The sequence below is a fragment of the Punica granatum genome, chromosome 2 (genome assembly GCF_007655135.1).
Source record: "Punica granatum isolate Tunisia-2019 chromosome 2, ASM765513v2, whole genome shotgun sequence".
NCBI classification, from domain to species: domain Eukaryota; kingdom Viridiplantae; phylum Streptophyta; class Magnoliopsida; order Myrtales; family Lythraceae; genus Punica; species Punica granatum.
Window position 1 is genome coordinate 28,510,534 of NC_045128.1, and position 17,859 is coordinate 28,528,392.

The following is a 17,859-nucleotide window of genomic DNA, read 5'->3' on the forward strand; positions in this document are numbered from 1 at the left end:
TCAGGAGAGTACGTAAAATTAATTTGACCATTTCCGAAATTCTTTGATATGTCGTTACCCGTTTGGTGTCTGCAGTAAAGATTCAAATTCTAATCCTCACATATCGGATATGTCGAACCAATTAAGGGAGATATGAGAAAGAAATGTTAATGAATATGAATGGAGTGTTATCGCCTTATAACATTGGTAATATAGGTCCCACGAGATATGTAATCTGTCAGTTACTTCTTGGTTAGATTGCAACAGACAACAAGAATATCTTCTTCCATGCACGTTTAATTTTTAAGGTTAAATTACAAGAATATTCGAGCTTAAAAAGTCTTGTATGCAAGGAGTATAGCACGTGGAATGTGTCTTAATTAAGACAATAGATGTATATTTTAGGTAGGTGAGGTTATAGATCTGTGACCGGATACTATTTTAAAAATAAATAAAGAATATTTTTTAAGTTTTTGTAACATGATGCCATGTGATATACATGTTACACCCAAGAGATATTCTCCTTCGAGCTTCGGTCTAACCTTAGAGAATGTGACCTAGCCATGAAACTTAATTTCCAATAAGCGAAGTGCAAGAATTCGAAATCCATTGAAAGTTAGTTCAGGACCAATTTCTACCGGACACTCAAATAGAGATTAGTACCGGCCGCTAAGTTGACACACACCTTGTGATCTCACAAATTTTTTTTTTTTTTTCAAATCTTCCTTATCACTTCTCTCTATATATACATACCCCCAACTACCCATCACACTGCTACTCTGTTATCTTCTCCTCCTCCTTAATCCTCCTCTTCATCTAACACACCAAGCTGCACTAATGGCGGTTCCTTCACGAGGTTGTCCTCGTCAGGCTTCTGCATTTCCCTGCCTTTTGCTCATTGTGGCTTTGGCGTCAGTATTGCTACCAGAGTGCAGCTTGGTGCGCGGAGCTCGAGTCAGATTCGAGAACGGGTCAGTTGGAGGAGATGTTTCTTCTTCCAACAGGAGGTATCTGCTGGACAATGGCCTTGGTCTAACTCCTCAAATGGGGTAAGGGTTTTTAATTTCTTCGTCTCCCTCCTCCATCTCATCATCGTCCTCCGATCTCGGTTACTCCTATATATAGATACATATATCTTACACTTAACCAATGACATATAATTTAAGCACGTACGTACACTGCACAGACTTCTGTTCTATGAGCAATGGCTACATATGCGTCAGCTAGAACTGATGCTTATTATTATAATCTCTCATGTCTCCGTGAGACGAATTTTATTTTCTTTAACTTATGAAAACTACTGACTGCGCTGAATACGATAGATATATGTGTACGCTCGCCGACAATGTTGGTGGCAAACTTAGAATATGAGATCCATGCCCTGCAATGCATTGAATAATTAACATCGGTCCCAGAAAACAGGTTGGCTTTCTATTAAGCTGTGTTGGAAGAAAAGAAGAAATCCCATCAAGACAATTTGCTTCCCTGTCTGTATCCAAATCCATCGCGCTTTCCTTCGTTTTTTCCTTCAAATGCTAGCAGTGCTGTGTCAGCAACATTCTCTTTTATTATTATTATTATTATTATTATTATTATTATTATTATTATTAAATTCCCATATCTAATCAATCTATTTATTGTTTTTCTTTTTCTTTTTCTTTTTTTCCGGATTACAATGAAAGACTAAGGGGCTAATTATCGGGGATGGAAGTCCCATCGATAAGAATTTTAGTTGAGGGTTAGTGTTATTGCACTAATTTCTTTTGCTTTTTTCTTAAACTATACGATAAATAGGTTTTTTTGATCATTAATTAGCTGTACCTTGATTGATTTTGAACGTTTGAGTAATTCAAGAGATCAATTGCATTTAGGTTAGATGTTGCTCTTAATTATTATCATTTATCACTTACGTAATTGGGTTTGAGTCATTTGGGGATATTCAATTGATTTTGATTAAGAAATGATTACTACTAGAAAATATTCAACTTGTCGTTTCCCATCACACGATCGTATATCAAATATAACATACAACATGGCCAAGCAAATCCACATAAATCACGAAACGTGTTTAGTGTCCTTATTTTTGTTGAGTTTTACAAATAAAACAAAAAGTACCTTTCACCTACCACCATTTTTATTGGTCTCAGTTATATATTATGTATGGAAAGGACTAGGACAAAATCTTATATGTAACGGGTATATTACGTAATAATATTATAAATCAATTAAGAGTTCATCAATACCTAGTAGTTTTTAGAAAAATCAAAAGAAAGAAATTATTATTTACAAAAGTAAATTTTTTTTATGTCTCTTGTGATGCAATACTCTGTGATGTTCCCATTACACAAAATGTCTTCTTCCTCAGAAGACTCTTCTGTTCTGTCAAGCAAAAGTGGCCCCGACTAAACCTACCAATTCTAAAGAAGATTAACATAATTACTGGGTAATTAAGACAACCATAAAAATGTCTCTATGTGATCAGATTATGCTCGCCTGCTTGTTAAAGTGGACCTACCCACGCGATCTGGATAGCTACTTTAAGTTGAAGAGAAATATCGAGTGTGGACCGTGGAGCGATATCCATGAATATAGTGAATACGTGATCTGAGCACTGTGAGGCTGATGTGTGGCATCGATAAGCATATCTAGGCTGCAATTCGGATGATAACACTGGATATCTTTCAGAAGGATGGAATGCCTTGCACTGAAATGATATGACTGATTATTATGGCGCAATCCTGTATATCGCAGCTGGTGTTATGGACAACGCAGATGCCATTAGGATAGAAATCGTCAACTAAATCTTTATAAGGGCTAGGTCAGGTAGCGGCAAATGCTGGTGTGATCGCCAAATGGTGGCCACAGTAGGAGGCGGTGGACATCGATGGTGGTCGGTGGGTGGTGGCAGCGACGAGACTGAACGTGGTCATAGGTGGCCGTGGATGGATTGGTTCTGGTTGGGGATGCCTTTGGATGTCCGGTTATTTCGATGACACTGTTTGTGGGCCTAATTGACTGTTCAGTTTATCATATTGAGCTGGGCCTGGCTCATATCTGATACATCCAACTCCGTGGATTTTTCGTTTTCCTTTTCTCTTTCTCCTCCTATTTTTCAGAAGTAATAATTTATTTTTTGTAATTTGATGAAGTCATGAAGTTGATATTGGCTTGTTCTAACATAATATAATCAGGTGGAACAGCTGGAATCACTTCAATTGTAACATTAACGAGCAACTCATCAAGGAAACTGGTAATATATTTTAATTTATATTCAATTGATATTAATTGTTATTGCCTTTATTTTCCTTTTTTTAATGACAAATTTTGAATTATTGCAAATGAACATTGAAATAAAAAAAGAAGACACCGATGGGCGATATATTATTTTGTTGATTTGTATGTTGCAGCGGATGCAATTGTGTCCAGTGGCCTTGCCGCATTGGGTTATCAATACGTTAATTTAGGTATGTCTTTCTCAATCACAACATATAAAAACATTAAACGAAAATATGATTAAAGTGATCGCATATCTTTTTCGCCCTGTCAAACATTCATTCTGTTTTATCACTTTCGGCTTCATATCCGATATTGTTCTTCACCGTCGTGATAATTAAGTGACCAAGAACATGCGACTACTTACTTTGGAATTTTAATTCCTCTAAATTCATGTGCCGAATAGAAGTTGATTGATAATTTCTGCTTCCCTCTGGCATTTATTTCTCTTTTTGTTTCCTTTTTCTTTTTTTAATATTAACAGATGATTGCTGGGCTGAACTCAACCGAGATTCTCAGGTGAATTGTTATATTCTGTAGCTAAATGAACATTATTAACCCTCCTTAAAATTTCAGCCAATTTTATCTAATTATAAATAATTGCACTTACATAATTTCTCAGTTAGTTTAATTTCATCACATATGTAGAAATAATATTTTTGAAAATTTTCAATTTTAATCAAGGAAATGCCTTTCATTTTCAATTTTTTTGGCAGGGAAATATGGTTCCAAAAGCTGCAACATTCCCTTCAGGGATCAAGGCTCTAGCAGATTATGTGCACAGCAAAGGGCTTAAGCTTGGTACATACTCCGATGCCGGGTATGATCTCATTTATAAATCTTTTGGTTCATTTACGTAAAACACCACCTGAATGATTAATTGAATGAGATAATTTTACTGATTGCAAATGTATGTATTCCACCACAGAACACAGACTTGCAGTAAGACAATGCCAGGATCGCTTGGGCACGAAGAACAAGATGCGAAAACCTTCGCTATGTGGGTGTGTTTTTTTATTACACTCATAACCGCCTTTTGGAGGTTGCATAAAGTTTCTTAATCACCTCCTCAAGTTGTTCTAACCCGATCTATCACTTTTTGAGTGCAGGGGATCGACTACTTGAAGTATGATAACTGCGAAAACACAGGCACCAGCCCCAAGGAAAGGTCTGCCTCAAATTCTCAGTTGTGCTGGAAACCAAACATGGAGTATGATATAAGATAAGCCTGTCTTTTCTTTTCACTTAAGATATCATTTACTTCTTGTTGTGTGAGTAGGTATCCTGTAATGAGCAAAGCATTGCAGAATTCGGGTCGAAAAATATTCTTCTCTCTATGTGAATGGTGAGTTCAATTATTAACAAATGACTAGCAAGTCGCTTCTCTTTTCTCGGTTTTGGGCTAATCCCATAACTTCTTAAATAATGTTCAACAGGGGACAGGAAGATCCGGCAACATGGGCCCCGGCTGTTGGTAACAGTTGGAGAACGACTGGGGACATACAGGATAATTGGAACAGGTAACATTTCCTTGGCAAGTTGCGGGAGTCATTCGAGAACCCAGTCCCATGTCTGGTCGTATAGAGTTTGCTTTCATGTGAAAAAACTGATGTCATTAATCACTTTGGAACAGCATGACTTCGATTGCAGATCAAAATGACCAATGGGCATCTTATGCTAGACCCGGTGCTTGGAATGGTAAGGTTATTTGATCCTTCTTCTGAGGATTCTCGGTCTCTCATTCGGCAAAAAGCTGTTTCCCTATTATGATATTCTCTTTTTCTTGAACTTTCACTTATTTTCTTCTGCTGATGACTTCCTTTAGATCCCGATATGCTTGAAGTAGGAAACGGAGGCATGACCACGGAGGAATACCGATCCCACTTCAGCATTTGGGCATTAGCAAAAGTACCGACTCAAACTCCAAAACAGCAAAAGCTTTTACATTTTGCATCTGCAAACTCTTCCAGTTAGTATGGAGTTCTCGAAGTCCACTCAGTTGTCAAGTTACTTACCAATCTTTGCAGGCCCCGCTGCTGGTCGGATGCGATGTGAGATCTATGGACAGTACCACCTTTGACTTGCTTAGCAACAAGGAGGTCATTTCGGTCAATCAAGGTAATAGGAGATATGGCGGATTTAGCATGTTTTGTATAGATAGTATCTATTTGAGAAATCGGAAAATTATTGTATATTGTCAATTCCAATTTCAGATAGTCTTGGAGTTCAAGGGAAGAAAGTGAAGAAGGATGGAGATCTTGAGGTGATAATTTCATCATTTTACTTTTCCTGTCATGAAACGTTTTCTCTTCTTGTTTTCCTTTTTATGTTGTGGAGAGAGTTTTTCGGGTGTAGGTTTGGGCTGGTCCTCTAACAGGAAACAGGGTAGCTGTTGTATTATGGAACAAAGGATCTTCGTTAGCGAATATCACAGCGTATTGGTCTGACATCGGCCTCCAATCATCAACTGTGGCCGATGCCCACGACTTGTGGGCGGTAATATTCGAACACTTACTCTTCCTCTTGCACTGACATAGTTACTATCTAATTCTAACATTTGTATTTCCTTTTTTGCTCCTATCTTCATTTCACAGCACTCGACTCAATCATCTCTACAAGGGCAAATCTCAAGTCAGGTGGCATCTCATGCCTGCAAGATGTACGTTCTCACACCATAGTAAGAGTCCCAGCCGCGAGATGGAAAACGATACTTTGCCAGAAAATTAGCCTCAACTTACACCAATATGCTCTCCTATGCAATAGTTTACATCTAATATGTAATGTCATGCCTAAAAAGTAAGGCACGTATACTTTCCTGTTAGTTATTCATGTAGCAGGCTAAATAAATCTAAATAAAACTTTTAATTACCAAGTATTTTCGGTAATATTTGCCAATAGGTTCAGTTTTCACCGAGGTGCAAAAGAACTATAGTTCATACTCGCATATGTTTATAGGAAGATAGGAGTGACTTCAGACGAATATACATTTCTATTAGTATAGCGAAATTTGAAAATTGAAAAAAGATGCCAACCGATGATCATAGACTTTTCTGTTGAATTGAATATCATGCCGATGAGCCATTTATATCACTTGCCGTCAGTATTAGTTGCTATGACATTGGGATATAATTTAAACTTACTCATTGTCTATACCCTCTGATATATATCATAATTTACTGAGAACAGATGCAAAGTCTTGACTTCTTTCCTGATGAAGCAAAGTTTCAGCAGGAAAGGTTAAAAGTCCGATAGAGACTGGAAAGGATTAAACAAACCATCCTTGAAGTGGGAATGGATTATATGCCTGCTCTCATCCCTCTTGGACCAGCTCGTGAAGAGATTCCGGATCTGATTGTTTATAAAAAATTCTCGATATGTTTTCTGCTGAGAAACCACTAAACCAAAATAGATGCCTCATTAGATTCTCCTTTAGTTTCCGCTTACAATTATGCTTCGTGAATATGATTGAGGACGGAAATTATCTGTAAACATGTTGCGATGACATAAACTCGGTAGTAAAAATGACACGATATTCCGCTACCCATTTGGTGTCTGCAGTAAAGATTCAAATTCTAATACTCACATATCGGATATGTTGAGTCAATAAAGGGAGATAAGAGAAAGAAATGTTAATGAACATGAATGGAGTGTTATCGTCTTATAACATTGGTAATATAGGTCCCACGAGATATTCTGTCAGTTACTTCTTGTTTAGATTGCAACAGACCACAAGAATATCTTCTTACATGCACGTTTAATTTTTAAGGTTAAGAGAAAGAATCCGTATGTACCCATACTACCCTAAATCCTAAAAGACTATGTCATAATAGATCCAAACATTTGTCCCGAAAGGGTAGAATGTGGTACGTAGTACGCGAGAAAACCACGTGCTTGATCGAGTATGCTATCAATCAATTTTACAACGAAATTCATGAAAATTAATTTGTTGTAAAACTTATAGAAAAATAAACATGGATATTAATAATATTTATTTCATCGTTAAGTAAACGTATATATTAAAATATTATTTTATAATATTATTATTTACTTCAACGTTAAGCAACGTATATATAATTGTCTTACTTTATAATTTTATTATTTACTTCATCGTTAAAAAATTATTTGCCTTATAGGACAAAATAACAAATGTGAACGCACTTATTGTTTTGGTTTGTTTATTCATCGAAAGTTGAATAAAATATATTATAAGTAAAATGAATTTATTAAAAATATAATAATGAATAAAGAAAAATGAATCACAGTCGCGAGAATACGATAACCTAAAATATATATTATAAATATCAGGAAAATCGATTTTTTATAAATATTCAAATATTTCGTTTTTTTTAAATGAATATAGCATATATGGCTAATAGATATCATGTAAAGGAAAGTGAAGTTTTCCTCAATCAACAAGTTCCTAATTTTCTATTTTCATTCTATAATAAAACTTACCATCTATATATTCTACGTAAATCTTCCTGAGTTAAGAGATTTTTTCATTCAGTTCTTCAAAATTGTAAGTTTTTTCTTTATCTTCTCCCTTCATTATTTTTCAATTTTGCATAAGAATTCACATTATTTATTTATTTATAGCAGCAAATTCTTAGGTGCTATTTTTTCATACCATCATCTAGCCGTAAGTATTTTCTCTATCTTTTATGTTCATTATTTTTCAATTTCACCTGAGAATTCTATTTTGATTATTTATTTATTTATTTATAAGTTATAATATAGTAGATATTGAGGTGCCACAGTAGTTTACCGCATGTGAAAAGAATTAGGATCTAAAAATAATACATGGATAATTAGAATATTATTACATGATCGTATTATACTATAAACGCAAGAAGTAATGAAATAAAAAAAATGATGACAAGATCAGTATGTTTGTAGGATTCTTTATTGATCATTTTAATTTTCATGAGTGGTTTACAATATAGAACATAATTACCAACTTTTTCTTGATAGGTGATAATCCAAATAATCTTTGGAGTTTCAAAAATTATTTTATTCAAAAATCCATATTAATTATTTTCTTCAATACGTTCGTTGGAATCTTTTAAAATTTTTAAATTTTCATGATAAGGTTCACAATATAGAACATAATTTACCAACTTTTTTCTTGATAGATTATCCGTTTAATCTTTGGAGTTTCAATAATTATTTTATACAAAATTCGATACCAATTATTATCTATATTTTTGGAGAAAATTTTTACCTTTTATATCAATGTCATATATATATATATATATAAATATTCAACTGTGTAATCCAAAAAATATTGTAAGACTTTTCCTTCTAAAAATTTCTTTCATATAATATATAGAAATATAGATAGATAATACAGATTGTAAATTAAACTCTCTTAATTTATAATTATAATATAATATGGTTTTTATGGATATTATATTTTTTCTTAAATTTCTTATGATAACAAAGCAGAGATATGTTAGTATATGAAAATTTTCAATATACACTATCCAATAAATATGTCAGTAAATGTAATTCATTAACCTTTTATGATTTTATATTTTTTTAATATAGATCATAAATTAAAATCTCTTAAATTGTAATTATAATATAATTTTTCAAAGTAGAGATATGTTAATAAATGCAAATCTCAATATATACTATTCGATAAATGCATTAATTAGGTGTAAGTCATTAACCTTTTATGATTTATTGGTAATTTTGTCAACAAAAATAAATTTATTTTTCCAAATTTGATTATCTTAAATAATTATTTCTCTAACTACTTCGATTTCCTAAATCAATTATCTTTGCTTTAACAAAACAATTATTTTGAAATTATTTATTTATTTGCCAAAGCAACATTGAATCAAAATCAATGATTCCATTGATTAGTTTTAGTCATGATAATTATCGTGAAGGAAATTATTAATTTTTCTAGACTATGTACCTTAGATAATTCTCTTTTACAATTATTTAATTTCCTAAAATAATTATTTAAGATTGTGCGTCTTACTATATTTGAAAAATTGACACATTTGTTTTTTACTTAAAATTATTTTTCCATTTTTAATTGTATAATTTCAATTATTTCACTTTTCTAAGATATTAATATTAAATTGTGTGATCGATTTAGGATATGAAAATCTTAGCATATCAAAACTCTGGTTTTTTATGAAAGGTCGGTGATCCTTCAATAAACTCATATATATATATATATATATATATATACCCGAACTGAATTCTCATGCCATCACATCATCAAGAATAAGAAACAGAGCATATAAATATTATATTATTTGCATATAGCACAACATAATCTATATATATATATATATGAAAATGAAGTGCAAGACGAATTTTCAAATCACCACATCATTAAAAATAAAAAACGGAACTCTCTCACTTTGCAATATCATCACTTATGTATTGAGGGAATTTTTATCATTAATTATGTAGTAAAATATATAAATTATATGCATATAACCTTATAAAATATATACATTGAAACAAAATATACAGTACGCTATATACCTATTCTCATAATGGTTAATATTTTATTTGTTTCACAAAAGCTGTGTCTTAGTAAGATTGCCTATTCTATTCCAATTACCGTGTCTTAGTAATCGGTGATCAACATATTCAAAATATAGAGTTAGGAAACTAATAAAAATATATAATATAGACCTGCCCTTTACCCTTTGCCCTTTGTATGTATGCGTATACACTGCTCGGACATATAATATAGAGTTGCCTTTGCCCGTATGTGTGTATATATATATATATATATATATATATATATATATGGCGCGATGAACTAAAAACCAAAGTAGAATATTGCAGATTTTTTTTTTGCCATTATACAAGCAAAGGTGACTATGAACTCTCCTTCCCATTAAATTTGATTTTCTTTTTCTTTTTTTTTCATTTCTTTTTATTTATCTTTTTTAATGTATAATATTGCAGATTTTGAGGCGTTATAATGGTTTATCACATAATAAAAGAATTGGATCCTAAGAAAGATACATGGACAATTGAAGTGAGATTGATAAGATTGTGAGATGCGTGAACATAAGGATTAATGAAGTAATTAATCTTGACATGATTTTCCTTGATAAAGAAGTATATATTGGTATTTTTGACTTATTATAATATTTTCAAATACAAAACTTGAATATTTATTTAATTATTATTGTTTCTGATGAAATCAGGGTTCTTTTAATACATGCAAGCATAAAAAAGTCTCATATCGATTTGTTAAGATAGTTACTTTGTGAAGGGGGTTTATACACCATCAAGATAATTACATCCTTATCGAGATACCGCCCAGTAGATTCGGATCTAAAGATATTGTTATTACTTACAACGTCAGTGACCGAGTTGAAAGAAGATCAATCGACCGAGAAAAGTTTGAGTTTGTTGATATGCAAATAATAAAAAGTAGATACAATGACATGAATTCATTTGACACTATTTTGGTATATTTGCCCTTACATATTTTTCTTCATTTTTCTCTATTGAAAATTTTTCCATAAACTTTGAGTTGAGTAGTTAGACATTGTGATAATGATTTTTGTTATTTCATACTTTGAGATTTTTTGTTTCATGTATTTTGCTTTTCATTCTTATATGTACATGGGGCTTTAGAAGCAGGATCTTGATTTCTAGATAAATGGATGACTAATTGAATTTTTTTTAATTTTTTCTTATTTATTTAGGCTTCAATTCCTGAATTGCTTCTTAATGGTAATACTTCTTTTGTTTTATTTTCCATTGATATTTATTTTCATTCTATTCTGTTGATTTTATTCCCATAAGCTTAGAGTCAAGTACTTATACGTCAATATAAATTATGTGCATATATTGATTCCTTCTGCATCTATAATAATATATTTTGTATGTATTATATATATGCATATTTATTGATTTTGTTATTTAAAACTTTCTATCTTCATCCTATATATACATATATATATCGATTCTTTTGCATGTGACAAAATATATTCCATTTGTATTATATATATGCACATCGTCAGTTTAATTATGTAAACAACATATTCAATAAAATATATCAAATTTCTTCTTTGAACTTAATGAAAGGAAATTTTTATACTTGATATTAATAGAGAAGATTAGCACGAATATTTTTCATTATTTCTTACCATGTACAGTTCATTTATTTTAGTCATATATAGATAGTTTACATACTTAGAACTCTGTAAACCGCTATATATTTTAATGAATTTCACCTCACACAATATGTGAGGATTCAGTCATTTTGCAAAGTCTTTATGGTATCAGAGCTCTCAACCGGGTAACTCCCAATTGATCGGCTTGCTTTCGCTTATCCTTCTAACTCTCCTATCTTCTTCTCGGCAGTTATGGCTGGCAATTCTTCTCCTTCAACCCTCATAGTTCTTCCTTCTTCTTCCTCAAATTCCACTACTCTTCCTTCATCTTTTCCAACTATACCTGTTAAGCTTAATGACAGGAATTATCTTTATTGGAAAGGAGTAATGACTCCTCTGCTTACCACATATGGATTGCTCGACTATGTCGAAGGCAAAGTCATAGTACCGAGCAAAACTAAAACTGGAGCAGATGGAATAGTTACGCTCAACTCAAATTTTCTCAATTGGCAGTCAAGGGATAATTTTGCCCTTACCTGCATCATGCTGGTAGTCACGGAGGAAATTGGTGTAACCCTCCTTTCTGCTGAGACCTCTCACGAAGCCTGGACATCTCTCGCTACTGCCTTCCTCACCCAAACTGCCGCACAAGAGGATCTCCTTGATAAACAGTGGCGCGACCTGAAAAAGGGAGACCAATCAATGGCGAAATTTATTGGAGCAGTCAAAGAACATGCTCTACGCTATTCACAGATAGGGAAGCTCAAATCTGTTGCCGAGATTAATCGACGGATTTATACCAGTCTTGGTCCCGACTGGGAACCAATTGTGCTTGCCCAATCAGAAAGGATGATCGCCATGAGCATTGAGGAACTACAATCCCTTCTGGTCGACCATGAGGAACGACACCTCTATGTGGCGGTCCAGAATGCGGCCTCGGTCACAGCTTCTTCGACTCCGCTCTCTGGGATACTCGGTGCCCCTCCAATCGAAGTTCATTACGTTGATGGTCGGCACAACCAAAGCGGTCGCAACAAGGGCAAAAGCAAGGGAGGAAAAGGAAACGAAAAAAGGAGGCGGCTCAGGTGCTTCTGGGGGTTCGTCTGATCATTGAAATGGGCGGAAAATCCATAATCAGGGAGCGGGTGGAGAAGAAAGGCAAAACGGGTGGGGTTATGTTAGTTTGGGTCAGACCCACCCACGTATTGACCCGCGCATTGGCCCGATCAATCATGGGCTTTATTTCGGTCGGCCCAGTCCAATCAACTCCTCCGCCCGCGGGTCTCTTTCTTCTGGGCCTACCCAGCAGCTCGGCCTAATGCAACATTTTCGGCCCAGTTTATCAGTTATCTGTCAGATCTGCAACCGAGCTGGTCACACCGCTCCATTCTGTCAGTTCTCTGGGGCTCAGGCTCATCTGGCCTATGGATCCTCTCCGACACTTTCTGACCTAGACTGGTATATGGACTCGGGAGCCACACATCATGTGACTTCAGATTTTTCTAATCTCAGTGTTCGTGATGATAATCAGAGTTCTGATCATCTTTTTGTGGGTGATGGTAAATCTCTTCCAGTTTTAGCTTCTGGTTCTTCTACCATCAAACTCTCTTCACGACCTTTACATCTGAATCACATACTTTATGCTCCTAATATTTCCAAAAATCTTATTTCCATATCCAAATTTGCCAAAGATAATATTTGCTTCTTTGAGCTTCACCCAGATTGTTTTATTGTGAAGGATCGTCATACTCACCAGGAGCTTATGCGTGGCCCAGTTAAAGATGGATTCTACTGTTTCCACTCGAGAGGCAAGCGCATTGACCGTCCTCAAGCTCAAGCTCATCTTTCTGTGTTGGGGTCCAGTGTCCTATGGCATCAACGTCTTGGTCACTCGTCTTTTCCCATTATTAGTCGTGTCTTACATACTTCATATTCTCTGAATAATGATCATATCGGTCATATCTGTCCTACTTGTCAAGAAGGAAAGATAATAAATAATTCTTTTCCACCTACTCTTTATAAAAGCACCTCTTTATTCGAACTTGTTCATACCGACATTTAGGGTCCTGCACCAATCACTTCACATACCGGTCATCATTACTATATTCATTTTCTTGATGACTATAGTAAATATTCATGGTTTTATGTTATCAAATCTGGGTCTGATGTACTTAATATCTTTCGAGCATTTCGTCTTCAAATCGAGAATCTCTACGGACATCGAATCAAGTATTTTCAATTAGATGGTGCAAAAGAGTTTCTCTCTGCAGATTTTCAATCTGAATTGCAGAACGATGGTATTTTTCACCGTATCTCATGTCCTCATGTTCCTCAACAAAACGGTTCAGCTGAACGCAAACACCGTCATATTGTTGACATGGGTCTCACATTACTTTCTCACTCTTCCATTCCACCAAAATTTTGGGATTTTGCTTTCGAAACAGCGGTGTACCTTATAAATAGGTTACCTACAAAATCCCTTGCTTTCAAATCTCCTTATGAGATACTTCATGGTCATCAACCCGATTACTCTTCCTTACGGGTGTTTGGATGTCTCTACTATCCATACTTACGTCCTTACACACGTCATAAGCTAGAACCTCGATCTCAACCTTGTGTCTTTCTTGGATATCCTTATCACTATCAGGGTTATCGGTGTCTGAATCCCACCATTGATCGCATTTTTTTTATTTACTCAAGTTGTTTTCGATGAGTATTCTTTCCCTTTCAGGACAGGTGCGCCTATCTCGGTGGATGCTGGTCGATCCTCTTCTAGCCCTGCATTCGCTACTGGTATGTCTAGTCCCTTTTCTTCCAGTATAACTTCCTCTTCTATTCCTATTCCATCATCTGTATTTATTCCATTTCATGAGTTTGGTGGATCTGCCACCTTACTTACCGAGTCACCCATTCCTGCTCCTGAGGTTCATGACCAGTCTACGGGTTTTAGAGTTCCGATTGAGGATACTATGGGTATTGATGCTGCACCTGCTACTTAGAACACTCACAGGATGATGACGCGATCTAAGGATGGTACTCTACCTCCTCCTCGATTTTCTATATCTCGCCACCCTTTGGCTTTCTCTGTTTCTGCTGCTCTGCAGGAACCTCAAACATTTGCTCAGGCTCGCAAACACTCCACTTGGCGAGCAGCGATGGAAGAAAAGTATCGGGCATTGCTCCAGAATCACACTTGGGACCTTGTCCCATCATCACCTACGCAAAACGTTGTTGGTTGCAAATGGGTCTACCGCATCAAACAGAAGGTCGATGGAACCATTGATCGCTATAAGGCTCGTCTGTGGCGAAGGGCTTCAATCAGAGAGAAGGTGTCGATTATTCAGAGACATTCAGTCCAGTGATCAAGCCGGTTACTATTTGGACTATTCTCTCTCTTGCTGTTTCCTCTCAATGGCCGATTCGACAACTAGATGTGAAGAATGCATTTCTTCATGGGTATCTCAACGAGGAGGTTTATATGACTCAACCCCCTGGCTTTATTGATACTTCTCGCCCTGACTATGTCTGTCATCTTCGCCGATCTCTCTATGGGCTCAAGCAGGCCCCTCGGGCCTGGTTCCAGTGTCTCAATACTTATCTTCAGCGACTTGGCTTTTCGGATTCTAAGGCTGACCCCTCGCTATTTATTCTCCGAGGATCAGATTATCTTGTTTATCTCCTGGTCTATGTTGATGATATCATCTTGATTGGGACACCAGGTGCACCTTTTCGATTCATTATTACTGCCTTACAACAGGAATTTTCCATGAAGGACCTTGGTCCTCTCCACTTCTTTCTTGGGATGGAAGCTCGCACAGATAGTACCAGACTCTATCTGACACAGTCCAAGTACACTCATGACATTCTAGCTTGAACTTCTATGCTGGAGAGTAAGCTTATTAGCTGCCTGGTCACATCAGGCTCCCAGCTTTCTCTTCATGATAGAGATCTTTTTGATGATCCTTCTCTCTATAGGAGTGTAGTGGGTAGTCTGCAATATCTCTCGATGACCAGACCTGACATCGCCTATGCTGTCAATCAGGTATGTCAATTCATGCACCGTCCCACTACCACTCATTGGTTAGCTGTGAAGCGTATCCTAAGATACCTCAAGGGTACAATTACCTATGGACTTCATATTCGTCCAAGTTCTACATCATCTATTCACAGCTTCTCCGATGCTGATTGGGCCGGTAATCCTGATGATCGTCGCTCTGTCAGTGGATTCGTTGTTTTTCTTGGCTCCAACCCCGTCTTTTGGAGCTCTAAAAAGCAGCAAACAGTTGCTCGATCGAGTACCGAGTCCGAATACAAGAGTCTTGCAAATGCCACTGCTGAGATCTTATGGCTTAAGTCTCTCCTTTTGGAACTTGGGGTTTCACAGCATCACCCTCCGACACTTTGGTGTGACAATATATCTGCGATATATCTTACGGCGAATCCTATTTTTCATGCTCGAACAAAGAATATTGAAATTGACTATCACTTTGTGCGAGAGCGTTTCATGCGCAAACAATTATCAATTTGCTTCATTAACTCTGATGATCACAAACAATTATCAATTCGCTTTATTAACTCTGATGATCAGCTAGCTGATGGATTCACAAAAGGATTACCTTCTTCACGCTTTGCTGACATCCGCTCCAAGCTGCACGTGGAAAACTCCCCGTTCAGCTTGCGGGGGAGTAATAGAGAAGATTAGCACGAATATTTGTCATTATTTCTTACCATGTACAGTTCATTTATTTTAGTCATATATAGATAGTTTACATACTTAGAACTCTGTAAACCGCTATATATTTTAATGAATTTCACCTCACACAATATGTGAGGATTCAGTCATTCAGCCAAGTCTTTAGATATATTATAAGTTATTTTAATCGCATATAAATGGTAAATGAATTATAAAAGATATATATATAATAGTGTATGCATATATTTCTATTCCAATTATGTATATATCATAATAGAATTTTAAATATTATATTTCCTTTTATTGAATTTATATATCCCTTCAATTGACTATAAGTATATAATTTATACCGCTCAATTTACTATAAGTATGTAATTGATTCTCGAATTACGATAACTTATTATGTTTCTTCGAAACTCCCCAAATCCTGTTCCAATTCAAGTGGTGGTTTATCTGATCGACTCCGTAGATGTAAACTAAGATAACTTAAGAGATAATCCAATTCTTTTTCTTACATATTTCGCTGAAAATTATGAGACAATTTAAATTTTCGTTAGGGGTTTATTAGAATATCAATAACTATATTTTAGATCAAATTATTACTTTTTTTATACCAATAATATAATTAGAGACTCCATTGAATTTCTGAAGATTTTCTCATGAAAAATAGCTACTCTTTGTTATTCCTACAAATATTTCGATGGGTTCAGTTGAACAAATCACATATCATTTCATTGCAAATAAATATCTTACCTGTTGCCATTTCGTTGTCTTCAGAAATGATGTTTATTTGACCTTAATAGTCCTTCCCCAGCTACACTCATCTCTTCATCGACTTAGAATTTACGTACTCCTCTCTCATCCCCATCAAATTGTCCAGCTCATGATGGGAACTGATGGATGGATGCCACCCCGACCACAGCTTAAGATATTCCACAATATTATTGACTCATAACTAATTATCGGAGTGAAGGACCAATTAATCCAAGTCAACCCCGAAGTCCTCTCTTAAGAAAATTCCACATTGAATTCTCTTTCAATTTAGCTTTCCAGAGGGGTTAGAAATTCGTATATCTGATAGGTCCCAGGCTTTTCCCTCCAATGGCTTTTCCACAGCGTATCTTCTCATGATAGGTGGGGTGCCGCAGAAGACACGCCCGGCAGGACTATAATTGAGCAAGCACCGCTTCTCTCAATTGGGACCATTCCTATATAATTGATTCGGGACAGGTAACTTAATCAGAATCCTCGAATTGACAAACCAAATCATCGAGAAATTCAGGAGAGTACGTAAAATTAATTTGACCATTTCCGAAATTCTTTGATATGTCGTTACCCGTTTGGTGTCTGCAGTAAAGATTCAAATTCTAATCCTCACATATCGGATATGTCGAACCAATTAAGGGAGATATGAGAAAGAAATGTTAATGAATATGAATGGAGTGTTATCGCCTTATAACATTGGTAATATAGGTCCCACGAGATATGTAATCTGTCAGTTACTTCTTGGTTAGATTGCAACAGACAACAAGAATATCTTCTTCCATGCACGTTTAATTTTTAAGGTTAAATTACAAGAATATTCGAGCTTAAAAAGTCTTGTATGCAAGGAGTATAGCACGTGGAATGTGTCTTAATTAAGACAATAGATGTATATTTTAGGTAGGTGAGGTTATAGATCTGTGACCGGATACTATTTTAAAAATAAATAAAGAATATTTTTTAAGTTTTTGTAACATGATGCCATGTGATATACATGTTACACCCAAGAGATATTCTCCTTCGAGCTTCGGTCTAACCTTAGAGAATGTG

General features: G+C 35.3%; 1 protein-coding gene across 1 annotated transcript; it reads left to right on the plus strand.

Annotated features, from left to right (window-relative positions):
• Window positions 1-741: 741 nt before the first annotated feature.
• On the plus strand, window positions 742-6,149 carry LOC116193501 (alpha-galactosidase-like). The gene is made up of 15 exons (XM_031522223.1): window positions 742-1,028; window positions 3,171-3,229; window positions 3,387-3,443; window positions 3,737-3,771; window positions 3,969-4,072; window positions 4,181-4,256; window positions 4,362-4,420; window positions 4,532-4,597; window positions 4,689-4,772; window positions 4,886-4,950; window positions 5,078-5,160; window positions 5,280-5,370; window positions 5,466-5,515; window positions 5,608-5,748; window positions 5,847-6,149. Exons 1-15 carry the CDS (start codon window positions 817-819, stop codon window positions 5,928-5,930), a joined length of 1,266 nt encoding a protein of 421 aa, XP_031378083.1. The 5' UTR covers window positions 742-816; the 3' UTR covers window positions 5,931-6,149.
• The last annotated feature ends 11,710 nt before the right edge of the window (window positions 6,150-17,859 follow it).

Coding starts and splice junctions, on each gene's coding strand:
- LOC116193501 (XM_031522223.1), top strand. CDS start 817: ATGGCGGTTCCTTCACGAGGTTGTCCTCGTCAGGCTTCTGCATTTCCC. Junction 3,444..3,736: donor TTATCAATACGTTAATTTAG/GTATGTCTTTCT, acceptor TAATATTAACAG/ATGATTGCTGGGCTGAACTC. Junction 4,073..4,180: donor GGTACATACTCCGATGCCGG/GTATGATCTCAT, acceptor ATTCCACCACAG/AACACAGACTTGCAGTAAGA.